This window comes from Podarcis melisellensis, assembly GCF_964234715.1.
Source record: "Podarcis melisellensis genome assembly, chromosome: 9".
Classification (NCBI taxonomy): Eukaryota; Metazoa; Chordata; class Lepidosauria; order Squamata; family Lacertidae; genus Podarcis; species Podarcis melisellensis.
Window position 1 is genome coordinate 59,897,630 of NC_138541.1, and position 19,246 is coordinate 59,916,875.

Sequence of the window (19,246 nt, forward strand, 5' to 3'; positions counted from 1 at the left end):
TTAAGTTAATTGTGACGTGTTCTTCTGGTTTCAATGGGACCTCGGCTTTATCTGAATTGTAGTCAGGAAGTTTCTGGGCCGTGCATGACGAAAGAGCGGCGGGATGAGATAAGGTACGTCAGACAAAGCATATTTCTTTATGGGTAAACTGAAATAAATTGGACTCACTTCAGAGTAAAGCTAGTTGCAGCTTTTAAATCCTTCTGGTCCAAGGAACTTAAATTGCAAAAAGATCCCATTCCATGGGTTTTAAGTATTCCTTAGCTACGACTGGCTTTTGCTGGACTTGTGCCCCATATATTTCAGGAGCGTTTTGAAGCTGACATCTTCAAAAAGAAAAAGGTGCCAAATTTAAAGCGCATCAATTTTTTTATGGTGCGCTCGGAGTGTGATCCCCATTTTCCCCTGGTCTGACCTCTCAAACTCAAACTGGCGATGGGAAAGAGTCTTCTTTTGCCTGCTGCCGCTTGAGCTTTCCCCACAAGGGGAAAAGGTTATTCTGAATTGCTGGCCTCAATTCAAGTTTAGACTCTAGCCTGAACGAAAATGGGTAAACCTTTGTCTGAAAAGAAAAGGAAAACAAAGTGTAGCTAACACACAACCCCTTGTCTTTTCTAGGTGTTCGTTATCAGCTTCATCTGAATAGCCATGGCAGAAGGTGGATTTGATCCCTGCGAGTGTATCTGCTCCCATGAACATGCCATGAGGAGGCTGATCAATCTGGTGAGAGACATTTGCCTTTACGTTCCTTTCTTTCAAAACAATTTTCAGCCAATTGCATAGCTACTGCTGAATAGCCTTCTTGAGCGCTTGCTCATGTAGTCTTCCAAAGTGCATGCCAATCTCACAATTTTTTCTTAGCGCATTCTTTCCACAAGTCCTTCAAGGGGCTACATCTATTATCCATAGGATGGACAGGTAGATACACTGTTAGATGATAGGGAAACCTTCCAGCTGAGCATTGCCGATTTCACTTGTGCTGTCAAAAACAAGGGTGAGTCCTTGGGAGTGGGTTCTCCCTGCCCTCTCCTCCTTCCCTCTCAATATTTTGGGGAGATGTGCACTCTGGCACAGATGAGCAGCACAGCCTTGGAAACTAGTCGAGATAAAATCCATGGAAACAAAAGCGCTGTCTAAGGGTAGGGGGAAAGTAGATTGGCTGGAGGTTTGCTTCTTAGATTTATTTAAAGGGCTATACAAGTACTTCTGCAATTGAATGGTGTCATGGGAGACTATCCAATGTGTGTATAAAAGAGAAGAACTGGGGAAATAAAGGAATGATCCAGCCATATTTAAATACTTATTTGTTTCAGTGGGAGATCGCTAAAACAAGATTGAAAAGTACCATAACATTGACAGGCTTGTACCTAAGTTTAAAAAGGACTTTATTTTTTTTACCCCGCGGGAGGGAAAATACAGCATTTTACTTGGAACCAGGCTGGGGATCCACTTGACTGTTGGGAAAATGCAGCTTCTGGGTGTGTTACAATCACTTCTAGGAATTTATTCCTCAGGAGCCTTTTCGAACAGTGAACATCCTGTTTCAATCCAAGCTGGCCACGATAAGAACCTTGAACGTTTAAGAATTAGGGCCCCTCATTTGTTCGCTTTCCTCGTCCTGACTCACCACTTTTTCCTTTTGTGTCGTGTCTTCTTACATTGCAATCCTGAGGGCATTCAAAAGCTGTACTCAGAGCTTTTCTGTAATGCTTTGAATAAACAAATGCAATAAACAAGATTTGGGCAATCCAAGGATCCCACTAATTCAAGCTCCATTAACCTACGGGGGTAGGAATCACAAAACCAATTTACTGTGGCTGGTAGTTTCCCTTTGCCATGAGTAACGGATGGTTGCAGTAACAGGCAGTCATTGAAGAGAAGGAATGGTTCTGTCCAGCAGAGAGGACAGATACAAATTAGGATTAGCATGTTGACTTAGAGGAGTGATGAGGAGACAAGAAATGTGCATCTGTGCCTAGCTAAAAGAAAGGTAGGGAATAAGAAGAAAAAATGGAGGCTACGGGGCCTAGTGGTGTGGTCTGGGAGAGGTAGGATGAGCATATATGTGTGAGGTTTTAATTTTATTTAGAGGTGATTTAGGGGAAATTTAATTGTGAATAGTGTTAGGTTCCAATGAGTAGCTTTGTGTTTTGAGGCTCATATATCCCAGCCATGTGTTCTGCTAAGTTTCTGGAGGGCCAAGTTCTTTTGCCTCTTAGCCTCGTATCAGTTTTCCTTCTGTGAAATGGATGTTTTCTTGCAGTAGTAACTACAGTCATTCTCCACGTCCCCACAGCGGCCATTTTGTGAATTGCTATGTCCAAAACGGGCCAGCCGTTTTGCAGCAGTGCCCACATTGCAACTGCGGCCACAGACCCCACAATGTTGGAGGCCTGATATATATAACAGTTGTCATCGGCAACTTCGTCAAAGTCAGTTGAGACTATATCAGATAAAATAGGTTCAGGGTGGAGTCATGGGGGTATTAATGCAAATGAATCCAGTGAGGTAGGGGTGTGTGTGTGTGAATTCTAGAAACACAAAATCCTTAACATACTGCATCTTGTGTCAAATGTGAGGGAGGGACATTTTTGAAGGGACATTACTGTATATGAATTTTGTTTTAAACTGCCGAGGAGGGAAATGAAACTGGCACACAGTCTGTCTGTTAAGGGGAGATCATATCTCAAGTTCTACGAGGTCTAAATACTTGCTTTTTGAAAAATGGAAGCTGGAAATTAGGTTCACCAGGGGGCAACTATCTCTTGTGGATGCCTATTTCCTATAACCTTATCTCCAGAATGTGTATAATAAAGGCAAGGCTATCTCTAGGGATCTTATTAATACTACTATATATTTTTCCATTATTTTTCTATCTTGCCTACGTCAACGTTGCCCTCTTTTGGTAGGGAAGCAACACTGCAAGGTGTGTGTTTATAGGCCCCTTTTAGAATGGTGGTGCAAGTAAAAAACACAGTAAGTTATGCTCACATGGTTTCTATTTTTACCTGGTAAGTATGGTAATATGTCACATAATACAAACCACTGGACACATTCTGCTTGGAGCTCACCTGCAATCAAGCCCCATTGAAATTAATGAAACATGTGATTCCTTCAAATCAAATTTCAAAATGTGTTAGGTACAGTTTATCCTTATCTACGTCTGCAAAATGTCTGCAGTCTTGTGCAGAGCTCTCCCTCATTGGAACAACTCATGTTCTGCAAAGCTTATTGAAAGAGCTTGCTAGATCAAAGTCAAAGCAGAAGCGATTAGAGAGTTTTCCATTTGCCAATAAATAAAGCTGATCCTATTGATACGTTCTCTCTCTGCTTGTAAAGTGTGTGTTTTTGGTTGATGCTAAAATAGGAGAAAGGACAGGTGTGAGAAAGCTTCAATACAGTCGGGAAAATCCTGTGTGTGTGAAATCTCTTAATTCCCCTATCCCTCCAGTGCAGAAGGGATCAAGGGCTGGCCACTGTAAAAAGATGGAAGTGAAGCAAATTGCATAGGTGAACACTCATCTGATAGCACTGGAACAAAAAAGGGGGAGGGACTTGTGCTTAGGAAATGCCCCCTGGAGAATCGCCATCAAAATTTAAAGGATGGGGTTGGGGTTGACCTATGGCATACGTTCTTGGATTTCTTGGTCCACCCACCACCCCATAATCCTTTCAGTTGCGTGGGATGATTGCAGGGTAAATGAATGCACATCAGATTGTTCGTCTGAGTGTTTTTGTAGTGTGGCCAAATTACATTGCTACATTAAACATGCTTTTTAAAAAGCACGTTTAAGCTTGCCGCTTCTGTTGTGAAGGAAACATAGTCACATGGGACCCTTAGCTATTTCCCTGCCAAAAATCCACCCCACAGCTGCTCCTTGTACACAGATGTGACGTTTTTCTGCGAACGGTACCTTTAAGGACAAATAGCGGCTGATGGGAAGGGAGGGGCAGGTTTTGGCAGGGAAACTGGTACAGTGCCCCAATCTGGATCAAGATCCTGTCTAGCTGTTTTTCTTTTGAAATTAAAGCCACCAGTGCTCAGCATGGTGTTTTAAAAAAAACATGCTTAATATAATATAGTTTGTCCCCAAGTGAGCATTCCATTGAAAATGATGTGGTGAGACCGCATTTGCTCTGAGATGCGCATTTGGACATATATCTGGCTTAGGTCTGCTCTTTCTGACCCAGTAGAACAGGCTTCCTCAAACTTGGTCCTCCAGATGTTTTGAGACTACAATTCCCATCATTCCTGACCACTGGTCCTGGTAGCTAGGGATCATGGGAGTTGTAGGCCAAAAACATCTGGAGGGCCGAGTTTGAGGAAGCCTGCAGTAGAAGGTTGCGTCTGGCTAGAGATTTGGAATTGGTCCGCACTTCATTCTTTTTAATAGCAGCTCCTCCATATTGTACAACCAACTGTTTTGGTTTCAAAAGCCAACTGTGACGTGGTGTATTGGGAGGGGCTACTTTAAAAAAAATGTGGAACAACTTTTTCCAACCAATGATTATCACCAAATTTCTAGCACTTATTGAAAAGCTGAAAAATAAAGAATTTTGATATACAAGTAAATTTTTGAAAGTAAAACCCATGTAGTTAACAACAGTTAACTTCCAAGACTTTGCACTTGACTCTCCAAAGTTCATTTGATTTCAGAAATTCTGAAGACTCGCCCACAAATCTTAGAACGGATGAAGTCTCTTTTTTCTCTAAGCAAGTTTCTGTTTTCTTCATTTCAGTTACGGCAATCTCAATCCTACTGCACAGACACAGAATGCCTTCAGGAACGTGAGTAATAGGGAAATCTTGCATGTATATTTTTAAACGCTTTTGTATATTGCTTTCCAGCACAAAGCAACTCAATAGCTGTTTTTATATATATCAACAGAAATATATCCAAAAATTAATAATAATACAATTTAAACACCGATAAAACAACAGCCACAAGCATTACAAAATACAGGAAGATAGTTGGACAGAATAAATCTAAGCATGCCATCTTCATCATGCGACAAAATCCCATGTAGATCAGAAAGCTTTCTGTGGGTCTAAGCTTGGGGCAGGGGGCATCAATACAAAGGAGGCCATACTCTGGTTCCCCATATAACAAGCTGCTATCATCAATGGGAATGGCAAGTGGAAGTGACCCTCCTGCTAATTTCAGGGCTAAAATAATTAGTGTTAAGGAATAGATGCAAAGGAAGAGATTATGTCTGAGGGCTAAATGTGCATTAGACTGAGTTTCATATTTCACCTTTTTTCTTTTCTTTTCACAAAATACCACTGGGATTGTTGCACTCTAAAGTGGGAGAACTTCACAGAAGCCGGGAGATACTTCTTAGGTTTTCTCTCTGATCCCCCTCCCATTTAAAATGTTCCCATCTGCTTTCTTGCTGCAATTTGGGAGGGGGTGTTTTTTTTAATAAATGGAATAACCACTGGATAAGAAAGGATTCAGAAGCCCTTTCTCCCTGCTTAGGACTTCTGCTTTAGATTGTTATCTCTGCAACTGTATTTTACAGTGGTGCCCCGCAAGACGAACACCTCGCAAGATGGAAAACCCGCTAGACGAAAGGGTTTTCCGTTTTGGAGGCGCTTCGCAAAACGAATTTCCCTATGGGCTTGCTTTGCAAGACGAAAAAGTCTTGCGAGTTCCTTCGGGGTTTTTTCCCTCCCCCCCCCCTTTTCCTAAGCCGCTTATCAGCTGATCCGCTGATCAGCCACTTAACAGCTGATCGCTAAAAGCCGCTAAACCGCTAATAGCGCTTATCCGCTAAGCTGTCAATGGGCTTGCTTCGCAAGACGAAAAAAACACTATACGAAGAGCCTCACGGAACAAATTAATTTCGTCTTGCGAGGCACCACTGTACTTTATTTAGTTCACAACTTTTTATATACCTTAGTTATAATAAAACTTAAACGTGGTTTGTTTTCTGAAATAGAAAATGGGGGGACCGGACAGTTTTAAGTATAAAACTTAAACGTGGTTTGTTTTCTAAAATAGAAAATGGGGGGACGGGACAGTGCATGGCTGAGGGCTAGGGGTGGGTCTTGCTCTGTGAAAAGTATCATCAGATTAGGATATCAAAACAGCATTTTGAGAAATTTCAGGGGCATGCATTTTGATCCAAACAGAAAAAGGCCTAGATAATTCAGAAAGAATCGTGCCATTGTATACCTTGTAGTATTGGTAATTTGAACCAAAGGAAGTTTTTTTTCTTAGTTGGAAGTTGATCTTCCAGTTTTGGAATGCATAACCGTTCCAGCCAGGTACTAGTGTGCACTGATAAAGACCCAGGTTCATGATTCATCATGCCAGATTGCACACTACAGTCTTATTTTCCAACTTTTCTACTCTCTTGAAAAAAAAGGGGGAGGGAGTTGGCAGTGATTGGATGTTTAAGAGCGATATAAAAATACAGTGAGAATCAGCTGTGAGTAAGAGCATGTTTGGAATTTTTACATAGTGTGTTGGGGCCAGTAAGAGGCTATGAGTATCCAGACCTGGAGAGTTAACGAGTTAACTGCATGGCCAGCTATCTAAATGCTGGAACCTCAAGTGCAGCACTAAGGAATACACTGCTTTGCGTAGCAGGCAAGGCAGAAGGCCCGGCTGCCAATATTTGCACCAGGCTTAGGCAACCCAGAAGTTTCATGCTGCTTGCCAGCCAATTGCAAGGGCAGATGTTGTACGCCTATGGTATCTTTGACGTCTGGGGGCCATAGCTGTCAACCTTCCCTTTTTTTGCGCGAAATTCGCTTATTCCAGCGCCGTTTCCCGCTGCTATCCCGGATTGTTAGATATCCCATAGACTGTCCCTGGGACAGGTGACGCTGCTGGTCCCTTATTTTCGAGACTCCCCGGGACAGGTGAGGCTGCTCATCCCTTATTTTTGATGCTGCTGATCCCTTATTTTCAAATCTGAAAGTTGACAGCTATGCTGGGGGCCTGTAGTCAACTGGCTCACTAGACTACATTTTGACTTGCTCAGTGGCGTAGCGTGGGTTGTCAGCACCTGGGGCAAGGCAAGTAATTTGTGCCCCCTAACCCGTGGATTTGCGCCCCCTAACCCTAACCCCAGGTGTTGCGGCCGGCCCCCCCTGTACCCCCCACGCTATGCCACTGGACTTGCTCCCTTAGATTCTCAGTTTCATCTCCAGATTCCCTGTCACTAGCTGTCTTCTGTATTTATTTTGTGCCCTCCCCCCAGCCTTCTCTTAAACCGGAAATGAGGAACTCCAGATGTTGTCAGACTCCAATTCCCATCATTCCTGATTGGCCAAGCTGTCTCGACTTATGAAAATCAGAGTCCAACAGCATCTGGAAGATCATAGGTTCCCTAAGCAGAGCTCTGGAGAGTGTAGATCCTGGCACACAAATGACTTTGGGAACTTTATATCCTGAATTTCTGTCTTATATGAAACCCTCGAGGTGGCTTGCATATAGAATTTATAGATTCTGGCACACACAATTCATTTAGGAACCTCACACACACCCGGTTTCTGTTCTTATATAAAACACTCATGGTGGCTTACATATTAGAATTAAAGGGGGAAACCAGGGAAACATACTCAAAACAGTTTAAAAGAAGATGGGAACAGCGGATAAAAAATTGCAGACACTTTCCACACCCCCCCAATATCAACTGAAAAGACCAAATGCCTAGTGGAATAATAAGCTTATTTCTAGATTTGAGGTGAGGGGGCTTAGCTCGAATTGGCAGGGAATTATGACATCTGCTGTGTTGTTTTCCCTTAGTCACATCTGCTGATAGGAATGAAGAGCTGGAGGAGTGCAGCAAGTGGTTTGGGAGCCTATGATTATTTTGCTTCCTGTCTGAGACCCAGCTTATACAAACAAACCCTTTTGGCCAATGATTACAGCAGTAAAGGCTGGAACTTTGGGTGGGGTTTAGTTTGGGAAGCAGGAGGGCAGGGGCTCTGCTGAAGTCAGTCTGACGTCTGTTCCATTGCTGCAGATGAATGAATCATTATGAAAACGATGACTTGAGAGGGGAACTCCCTGAATTTTGCACATTTGGATTCTTTCTGTGGAAGTGTGAAACTCTTGGGTTTGGTCTTTGCATCCAGACAAAGTGAAACAGCACTCATTTGCTTTGAGATAATATAGGCTAGCAGTGCTTCCTGAACTTAAAAACTTTAAAAATGGTATTTTTGCAAGTAAAATTGGTGTTTAATGACACTGTTATGCCCATAAAGATTGGGAAAAGACCTTGCCAAAGCAGAAACTTGGCACAGAGACAGAGTAGCCCTTCTGGAGGCAGCTAATTCTGTTGTTGTCTCTGTCAGCTTTGATTGGCTCAAACACTGGCTCCCTCGGCCTGAAAATGAGATGAGTGTTGCAACCCCATAGTCACCTTTGACTGGACTTAACCATCCAGGGGTATTTTACCTTACCTTTTGGGCACTGACCACTCTCAAACTAGCTTAGCTTAACAAGGTGGTGGTCTTCTGTGTCTTCAGACCATACTTTTATTCTGTCTTATCACCAAGGCGTGGTGTTGCTTCTCCCTTTGCAACACAGTGGAGAGCAACCTGGGGCCCAAGTGCAACGTGTAATCCCCCCCCCCCAGCTAATTTTGTGTCCCCTTCAACATTTACTGTATCTTCTCAATTTCTCCATTCTATCAGTTTCTTCCTTCTTTTTTGTTTCCTCCTTCCTTCTCTTAGCTTTCAAAATTGTGCTTTCCCTCTTTCTATATAGTTTCAGAAAGGGCAGAATTTTATTTGATGAAAATGAATTGGGTGTGTACGTATATAGCTCACTAAAGTCAGAATGGAATTGCTGTCCAGAAAATAACCCCATCAAACCTAGCTCAGGGCTTACATCTGAGTAGACCTGCATAGGATTTCTAATCTGAGCTAGCCATGACGAAAACTGAAGAAGGGCAGTCTTTGTTCTGGATTATTTAATACATAAAACTTTGTTCCTGCCCCTCATCAGCCCTCCTCTGCCCAGCATTGACATGTGTCCCACATGAGACTACCCCTGAGGGAATCCGACCCTCTCAGCAGGGGTCAGCAAACTTTTTCAGCAGGGGGCTGGTCCACTGTCCCTCAGACCTTGTGGGGGGCCAGACTATATTTTGGAAAACATAATAATGAATGAATTGCTATGCCCCACAAATAACCCAGAGATGCATTTTAAATAAAAGGACACATTCTACTCATGTAAAAACACGCTGATTCCTGGACCGTCTGCGGGCCGGATTTAGAAGGTGATTGGGCTGGATCTGGCCCCCGGGCCTTAGTTTGCCTACCCATGCTCAGCAGCATAAAGATTCCCCATCCCTGCTTTACAGCACAAGGATAGGGCCCTTCCTCTCTGCCCCGTTGGCAAAGCCTCTGCATAAGATTGTGGCTATCATCATGATGTGAGCTGGGAACAAATAGTCCCCAGTCCAAATATCAGTTTAGCCGTGAACTTATTAGATGGCCTTCAGCAAGCTCCCAGCTCAGAGTTCTCATTTGCTGCATGAACAATATCCTGTCCTCTTTCAGCCGTACTTTGAAGGCTGTTGTAAAGATAATTTACGAAAATGTTTAAGCATGCCACAAACGTTTCACTTTTCCTATACCTTGGCAATTCTTACAATATGCTATATGATTATTAAATACTAACTGCTTTCTCTTTAGTTTGATTACATTTTAAAATATGTATTCTTGCAATACATTGAGGAAAGGAGTGGGTAGTCAGAGGCTTGGTGTATATTGAACAGAGCTATGTCACATTAGGAGGAAGAAACCTTACTCCTGAGGTTTTAAAAATCTATCATTTTAACTGCTTCCAACTCTGAGCTTATTTCCTGCTAGGCCTTCCCTCTCTGCCCCAGCCCCAAGGACACTGCTAATAACCTTTGCCCAAGGAAGCTGAAGGTCTCTTTCGCAGTTTGACATTGAGAGGGATGTCATACAGGAGATTCCTTTGGCGGATATGCAGATAACTGATGAGCCCTGGAAATAGGAGCTTCACGTGTTGCCTTGAAGAGAACAGCTTCTTAAAGAGGTGGTCAGCTTATCTGTAAGATATTTGATGTATTTAAAACTCCACAGCAGCCCAGATATCTAGCTTTTATCTCTCACAGGCCGGGTTGCATCAATTGCTGTTATATTGCTGCCCAAATGATGAGTGAAATGAGGCCTCCAGAAGTTTAGGGGGATATTGTTTTGTGGGCTATAGAAGAAAAGCAGGGTGCTTATCAGCTTTCCTCTCTGAGAACTGTGACTACATGATACTGCTGCCTTCAATGTTCTTTGGCTACTTATGGCAGCAATCTTCTGGCACCGAGCTCTGAGCCGAATTAGTTTTCTGTACTGCTGCAAGATTAACAGAGCAAGCCAAACTGTTTATCAAGCCAGACTGTGGGAGGTTTGGACTGAGTGGAGGCATCCCTCTGCTCAGTAATCATGGCTGAGCAATCCTCCCGTTTTTATATTATTTTTATTTATTCATTAAATTTGTATAGCACCCTTCGTCCAAAGATCTCAGGGCAGTTCACAGTGTAAAATCACAAAATACATAATAAAAACAAGAACAAACCAAACCAATAACCACCCCCTTGTGAACACATTTAAAAGGATATGGGATGTTCATCAGCCAAAGGCCTGGTTGAAGAGGAATGTTTTTGCCTGGCCCCTAAAGGTGTATAATGAAGGTGCCAGGCGAGTCTCCCTGGGGAGAGCATTTCACAAAAGAGGAGCCACTGCAGAAAAGGCCTGTTCTTGTGTTGCCACCCTCCAGACCTTTCATTGAAGCAGCACATGAATAAGAGCCTCAGATGATCATCACAGGGTCTGGGTAAGTTCATATGGGGAGAGGTGGCTCTGGAAGTATTGCGGTCCTGAGCTGTTCAGGGCTTTATAGATCAAAACCGGTATTTTGAATTGGGCCATAATTGACAGCCAGTGCCGTTGGGCCAGGATCGGTGTCATATGCTCAAACTGTCTGGTCCTCGTGCGCAACCTGGCTGCCCATTTCTGAACTAGCAAGTTTCCGAACCAGCTTCAGAGGCAGCCCTGTGTATAATGTAATCTAACCTACAGGTTACCAGAGCATAGACAACAGTAGTTAGGCTATCCCTATCCAAAGCTGATGGAAGGCACTTTGCACCACTGAGGCACTGCTGCTGTGGATTTAATCAATTTCGTAGTAACTTTATTAAATAATATTAATGTAAACATATTAGACTACAGTAGAGCCTCTACTTACGTCCCGCTCTACTTAGGCCTGTTCCAAGTCGTGACCGCGGCAAACCCAGAAGTAAACACCAGGTTTGCCGTGATTCACACACATGCAGAAGCGGCTGCTGCCGTCTGCACATCCACAGAAGCGGGCTGCCGCCGAATGTGCCTGCGGACAATGGCGCTTCTACCAGCGACCTATTTTGCCGTAAGGACGGGCCTCCGGAATGGATTGTGGTCGTGAGTAGAGGTTCCACTGTATTTGTATCTTTGCATAAATGTGTGTGTTCTGCATGTGTGGCTATATCCATCAGGAGGGAGGATATAGTGTGGAGGCCTCAATAGCTTCAGCCTTTTACCGCCACTACAAAATTTTTATTGGTCAGTGGGTAGATCACGGTTTCTTGGTAACAATCAGCAATTATTCGCTCTTTACATTTTCAAAAATTGTTCTAACGTTAGGGACCCTTGTTGACCAGCGAGTAAAAGACACAGAGGGAAGAAAATAAATATGGAAGTGAGAATGCTGAGAGCACCCATCGGTTGGAAAGTTGTCAGATGACACCATAAACTTTCAGAGATGAGTACAGATGAAATAACTAGCCCTGTGATCAGTTTAAAAGCGATTAAAGTTGAAGTGGAAAAGAAGCAGACAGTGTTTAAGAAATAGTCATCTATTTCTTGAGGTTAAGGCTTAACAGTGACTCACATGGGACCGTGTTTGTTCAGTGACTCAGGAGGTGGAGCTACTTTTCTCTTTCCAAGCCAGTTAGCCCTTCAAGAGCTGAACTTGTCTGTTGAGCCTGAGATTCTACCTTCGCTTGACCCTCTTGTTTCTCCCAAAATGCTGCGTAATCCCTATTTGGGTCCCCTTAATTGTAGTTAATTTTAAAAAGTGACTTGAAATTCTTCACTCTGCTTAATTCATGTGTTCTTTTCCTTCCAGTGCCAGGACCCAATCCATCTGCTGATAATGACATTAGCGTGACAATGATAATGGTGGGCTGGCTGGTTCTGGCACTGGTACTGTTCTTGATGAGACCTGCTAACCTAAGAAGACCTTTTACAGCTGAAAAACCATCCAGCCCACATAATGTGAGTATTCCGACGTTTTAGTTAACCTCCCTATATAATGTCAAACGACGAGGCAGGGAGAGGGAAATATGTGATGCAGAAGCCTGAGTTTCTCAAAGAAAAACCAAGACACAAATGCAATTCATATGTAGCTTTTAGCAGAGTGTGCTACGCTGTGCCAGTAATGCATTCTTCTCATCCATTCTGACGTTGCATTCCTGTTTACCAAACCGTTCATGTTGCAATCTGGTACAGTCCTAAATAAAAAGTACCTTAAAGCAGTGGTTTCAACCAATGGAAATCTGTATTGTTGTTACACACAGCAAATGCTCTCCCCTTTCATCCCGCACAACACACTAGTACTGCACAGACTTCATGCATGACAGATTTATAAAACCTTTTGAACAATTTCCCAAGTGTGTTATACTTCTAGCACTTAATGCACAAGTTCGGTCACCCTTGTGTAGAGGAAGGAAAGGGAACAGAAAGAGGTCTGTGTATATTGTTTTTTTTTGGGGGGGGGTTTAAGAGAGTGTATTGAAGAATCCCTGTTGTAGCTGGTATCAGGATCAGGCTGGAACTCGGGACGGTTTTGCATGGAACCGAGCCAGGGATAAGCTGACACTAAAACTACTAGCCCTCAGCACAGGAGGCTCTGCCCTGCTAACTAGACAATGACAGGTGCCCACTTCCTGGTTCTAATAAATTTTGTGGTCACTCTGGAAGCATCTTCTTGGTCTATCAAAGGGAGTGATATGGGGATCTCTATTCACTGCCAGGCCTGAAGACATCTCTGAATACTTCCAGTTCTAAGTAGCTCACTCAGCTAGAGTTCTGTCTGTCCTTGGCACTCCTGGTTCTGCCATTGCATTCCCTAATGGAAACAAACTCAAAAAGGTGTACGGCGAATCTTGAAATGGACATCTTCTTATCTTATACACATTTCTTTCTTCTGTTCTAATCTTTCTTCTCTTTTGTACACATTCCTATTGTTTTAATGGCGGGCCCATAGAACAGGGACGTTTTGGTGGTGGCCTGCTGTTGTGGAATTCAGTCCCATGTGACATGAGGAAAGCTTCATCCCTTGATACTTTTAAATGGGCCTTGAAGACCCATCTTTTTGTCGTGGCCTTCAGTGAGTAACTTGCAAGCAGTAGAACTAGTGCTGAGTTCTGGTTATGTATGTGTTTTAAGTTATGCTGGGTTATTTGCGCTAGCTTTGAGTAGTTTTAAGTAGATGCTTTATATTTTATTGCCTATGTTTTAATTTGTATTATGTCATGCCCCTTTACATAGAATCTCTGTCTTGAAAACCAGGCTGCTAAATGAAATTTTAATATTCTTGACACACAGGGGCAAGAACCACCAGCTCCACCTGTGGACTAGACCTTACTGGAGGAAGCTCAGCGACTGTAACCTTGCACGACCAAAAGAACGAACGTGACCAGAATAATTCTTTATGTCGCACACAATACTGTTCTGCTCCATACATTTAAAATTGTTTTGTACCCCCTCCCGTTATATTTCAATAAGTTAACATATGTGGCATTTTTGCTGATGTTCATTGGACTCTAGGCATTGCACTTTGCAATAATATCCGAAAGAAAATTAAAGCCTAGTTGTCATTTTTCAAACAAATTGTTCTTTTCCTGCAGCCCACCAATAATGTCTCCGTGATCTATGTACATTTATGGAGTGGAGGGAACTGCACAGAAGTTCCTATTGAATGTGCCATTATCTATAGAGTTAATTTAGAACAGGGGTGGCTAATCTGTGCTCCTCTTAATATTGCTGGACTAAAACGCCCATCATTTCCAATCAGCATGGCCAACTGTCAGGGATGGTGTAAATTATTGTCTGGCAACATCCAGCTGGCCACACGTTAGCCTCCCCAATTTAGAAAAACCCAAATTGTATCTCATCAATACAACTTTGGATTTACTCTGTGCCTGCGAACCAGAATTGTTTCACAGGGATTCTGTCTACTATTTATATCTGTGTTAGTGTTGTCCAAAGTACATCCTTCTCTAAAATAAGGCCAAATTAAATGTATTTATTGGAAGCAAGCAAATAAATTTAGTATTGTATTAAGATAACTAAAGAGTGCATAACTAAATGTTACATTTGAAACTAGGAATATTTACAAATACTATAATAAAAATAGTTAACTGTATACTTCTCTGTAGTGGATATTACAGTCCACAGCTACCTATATCCAGTTATTTTCTGTAAATGTAGGGCTCCAATGTGCACATGAAGCTGCTCTGGATTGTAAAGGTTTCCCATTCAGTTCAGTGGCAGGGCAGCAGCATGGTGTATGTAGGTAAAAATGATGCATTTGTAAGGATTTCTCCTGTCATTGAAGTTGTTAGAAGCCTTTGAAAGAAGGAAGCAGTCTATGCATATTGGACTGTTTGTGGAACTGTAGATCAGAACACTTCAATACATCTTACTCAAATACTGGGGGGGGGGGGGGAACAGTGACCAAATACAACAATCTCATTCTATCTTGAAGTCTATAGAACTAGATTTATCCTTGCTGCATCACTCCAATCTGCATTATTTATTTTCAGACGTTAACATTTTCATATTCTTAGAAACAGCATGCCAAAGCTGTGCCTCTAAGGCAAGAGTCCAGCTGCCATTTTTTTATGGATGGAATCAGCAGGCAGTAATGTAAAGACACCAAATGTTCACAGAAATAGAACAGATTGCTTGCAAATATTAAACGTAGTTTTAAGGACTGCCATTTGGATTTAAAATGTTTTATGCATAATGAATTACATTATTTATGGTTAGCTTTCCCAGAGTGTGCGGAAGACAAAAAGGAGTCTTCAGGATTACTTGTGGGCATACCCAAAGACATCTTAAGAGACAACTTAAGTGTTGCTTAAATCCCCAGCAAGAGATATTCTGTATACCACAGAAACTAAAGTGGTAAGTTGAGGTGATAAAATTCTGGACTGTACCACTTGCAATTGCAGATGTGTGGAAGGTGTCATCGTTCTGAATGCTAAAACCTTTCCTGCTTCAAATAAACTATCGCATTAGAGAAGGCCTCATGAAACCTTTGTGTCTGATGGAATAGTTTACATCTTGCAGAGATCCCCTACCTAGGTTCAGAAGCGTTCAAAAGCATGCACCTCCCAGCTGCAGTCTCAAGTGTACAGCCCAGAATTCTGCTATCTCAGTATGCAATGTGTAGAACAGCTTTAATGCTGAAAGCATCCTCAAATTTGGCTTCTTTGAACAGACTTTTCAATGAGACATAATTTATGGTTGCCAGAAATGAAATGTAGCAATTGTAATTTGCATTTTTCTTACGCATTCTCAATTACTTTACTTTATTCTTGGAATGACCAACAAGAAAATATAAGATGGCTTAGATGATTTGGTATGCATGTAGTCATAATTCCAGTTTTAACTACTGGAAAGGAAAATACATATGCAATAAGTAATTTAAGAACATTATGCTGTTCAGTCCTGTGCATGTTTACTTGGAAGTCCTATTATGTTCAGTGGGGCTTGTATCTGAGTAAGTGTTCCTAAGACTGCAGCTGGGAATGAAACAAAACAACTCTGCCTGTTTTTCTTCATCAGAGAACAAAAAGAACCCTTTTATGTTTTAGATTGGCTATGAAGCTTCTTACTGACAATTTTGTAGCAATTTAGCAATATTGCAGCAAAACAGCTTGCAATAATTTACAGAACCGTAGAGTTGGAAGGGACCATCATTCTAGTGCAACCCCTAGCAATGCAGCAATAATGGCCTAACTCTACAAACAAAACATTTCTTTGGTCCTATACTAAATTTGGATCAGTGACCCCTAAAATATGGATCTTGATCAAAAATATTTTTGATGAAGATGCCTTATACTGGATTGGTCTGTCTTCCTCGCTGTTGCCTACACTGACTGGCAGTGACATTCCCAGGAGACGTTCCCAGTATGGTGTAGTGGTTAAGAGCAGTGGACTCGCAATCTGCTGAACCGGGTTCGATTCCCCGCTCCTCCACATGCAGCTGCTGGGTGACCTTGGGCTAGTCTCACTTCTTCAAAGTCTCTCAGCCTCACTCACCTCACAGAGTGTTTGTTGTGGGGGAGGAAGGGAAAGGAGAATGTTAGCCGCTTTGAGACTCCTTAGGGTAGTGATAAAGCGGGATATCAAATCCAAACTCTTCTTCTACTTGGAAATGCCAAGGATTTGTCTAGGACCTTCTTCATGCAAAGCAGATGCTTCAACACTGAGTTATGGCCCTTCTTGACTCCTTTCATCTTGTTATGGGAAAAGCCATGGCAAATTTAAACCAATCTCGTTGTAATTTACACTTCTACAGAAGAATAAATGTGCCTTAATAAGGGTCCTAAATTGTACCATGGTAAGTTTTTTTGTTTACGGGGGTGGGGGCGCTACTAGCAATTTTTTTCACCCACCCCAGACAACGTATGATGATTAACATTCTTGCTAACTTAGGAGCAAGCAGAACAATCCGTACTGTGCTTTAAGATGGTCTTTTGAGCATCAGAGAAGCTGTTCCAGATTGCTTAACCTGCCGCAAAACAGTGTGTTGCAGAAGATTCAAATAACGTTAAAAAAAATTGTGGTGGTGTTCATTATATTTAGCTTTGTCTATGATGGACCTGTTGCTCTTGGTCTTCATGGATCGGCATGCTATAGTAAAGCTAGGCATTGGAAGCTGACTTCCAAACATGTTTGTGCACCCTTGCCAAACCTGGCAAGGAACTCGAGGATTGCTTTAAACCTCTGCTTTAAGATTTCAGATGGAGGGATGGTGGGGAAATAGGGGCTGTCAACCAACATCTATTCCAGTGTAGTAGGGGAAATGGAAATATTCTGCTGAGAGGCCCAAACTGCATTCTCCCTCCTTTTCCAATACACTTACACTGGTGGTGGTGGAGGAAAGGAAGGTGTCCTTTAGTGCCTCTTTACAAGATTCACTTCTCATGAATCTTCTTAGAACTTGATCTTTGTATTAAGGGTTCAGTGATCAGATGGAGAGACACTGCACAGCCTGCTTGATGGGAAAGAGAAAGCAGGCTTGCAGTTTATGCTTTAGTTTCTAATACTTTTTTAAAAAAAACACACACATGCTTTGAATGCACAAGCTAGACATTGCATCAGGCTTTCTCACACTTAAAAAACAGTTAATAGTAGCCACACAGGGCAGGGAGTAAGGAAGAGATTTGGACTAGGACCATGGTACTGAGGACAGGATCACCCTCTTTTCTAATGGTGTTTCCTAATGAAAGTCACCGCCACCTGCTAAACAGCTTTAGGGAGGGAGTTTTAATTGTAAGACCACCATGGGAGAAGAGGGCTATACCCTCATACATTCTACACTGCGGCCCTGATCAAATCCCATCCTACAGCTCCTATTAACTTGCTTCAAAACAAAGGGAAATCCTGATCACATAAATCTTCATTGACCCTAGATTCACATGTGCTTATAGAATATCAGCAGTTCACTTAGCCTTAATTTTCTGATGCAGACGTGAGTAATAATGTGACATGTGTTTTTATAGTTTAGATTGGGAGGCTTTAAAATTGTTTGAATCATGCCAGACAAAAATCGTATCTGTGCCATTTGGGAATTTGCAGTTTTTTAACTAAGGTTTTTGCTTGTACTATGCACTTTTTAAAATGATCTAAATAAATAGTAACCATTAGTTACCCTCTGTGAATGTGTGGATTTTATACATGATCAGTTTGGGAGAGAAGTAACAATTTATCTAGTTGACTCTTTTAACTTAGGTTTTGTTTTGTTTTTTTACAGCTCCCTCCTCCCTTCTTTTTCTCTTGGCTGCCCCATTTACATTATTATGTTGCCATGATTTTTAGTTTTGGACCAAAGATCACAATTTGAAAAAGAACTGTTAAAAATAAGGATAAACATCTGTCTGAAATGTATTATTTCTTGTTAGAATGGGAAACATAAGACAAGCTAGTTAAAGCATCCAATGACACACTGGGCAATACTGTATACAGTGGTACCTCGGGTTACATATGCTTCAGGTTACAGACTCCGCTAACCCAGAAATAGTGCTTCAGGTTATGAACTTTGCTTCAGGATGAGAACAGAAATCGTGCTCCGGCAGCGCAGCAGCAGCAGGAGGCCCCATTAGCTAAAGTGGTGCTTCAGGTTAAGTACGGACCTCCAGAACGAATTAAAAATTCGGGAGCCAAGCCATTCAACTACCAAGGTACCACTGTATTTGAAAATGATTCCTAGATGGTATTTAACTCTCAGTAGGTTGGCTAAGATGTATAACATAGAATCGGATACGTGTTGGAAATGTAAAGAAATGGGAGGTACCCTTTTCATATGTGGTGGACATGCAGAAAGGTGAAAGAATATTGGGGAATGATTTATGATGAACTGAAAAAAATGTTTAAATTTGCCTTCCCCAAAAACCCAGTCCTTTTTGTTGGGAATAACCCAAGTAGAAATTCCCAGGTACCAGTAGTTTATTTATGTATGCAACAACAGCAGCCCATGTATTGTTGGCCCCCAAAGAGGATTGGCAATTTAAAGATGTTAGAATATGCAGAACTTGCAGGTTTAACCCACAGATTAAAAGAGCAAGAACAACATCTATTTAAAGAAGAGTGGAAAATATTTATTGAATATATGGAAAATAATTGTACACAGCTGAAAATGCTGGCAGCATTAAAATAAATCCAACAGAGTAAATGGTAACTGATTGATGTAAAAGTTTGAAAATTGATTTGAATGGTCATAGTAAAATATACATGAAACCACGAACCATGGAAGGAGAAGCAAAGTCACGATGTTTCAAAGTTTGTAAAATGTTTAAGTGGTTATGTAGCAAAATGAAAACTCAGTAAAATATATATAATAATAAGAAAAAGGCATTGCAGGCTGGACCGCCCTGTTTCAGGCTTATAAATAAAGACACACACATCCCATCCCACAAATGTATGCTGCCT

At 41.9% G+C, this 19,246-nt stretch overlaps 1 protein-coding gene across 4 annotated transcripts in view; it reads left to right on the top strand.

Annotated features, from left to right (window-relative positions):
* Positions 1 to 17,973, top strand: part of SMIM14 (small integral membrane protein 14) — a 30,635-nt gene extending 12,662 nt beyond the window's left edge. For all 4 annotated transcript variants that reach the window (XM_081924663.1, XM_081924664.1, XM_081924662.1 and 1 more), the window contains 4 exons: positions 619 to 723; positions 4,741 to 4,789; positions 12,150 to 12,298; positions 13,631 to 17,973. In XM_081924663.1, the coding sequence (XP_081780789.1) occupies positions 649 to 723; positions 4,741 to 4,789; positions 12,150 to 12,298; positions 13,631 to 13,663 (306 nt within the window). In that variant the 5' untranslated portion in view covers positions 619 to 648 and the 3' untranslated portion in view covers positions 13,664 to 17,973. The remainder of the gene's footprint in view (positions 1 to 618; positions 724 to 4,740; positions 4,790 to 12,149; positions 12,299 to 13,630) is intronic.
* Positions 17,974 to 19,246: the final 1,273 nt, after the last annotated feature.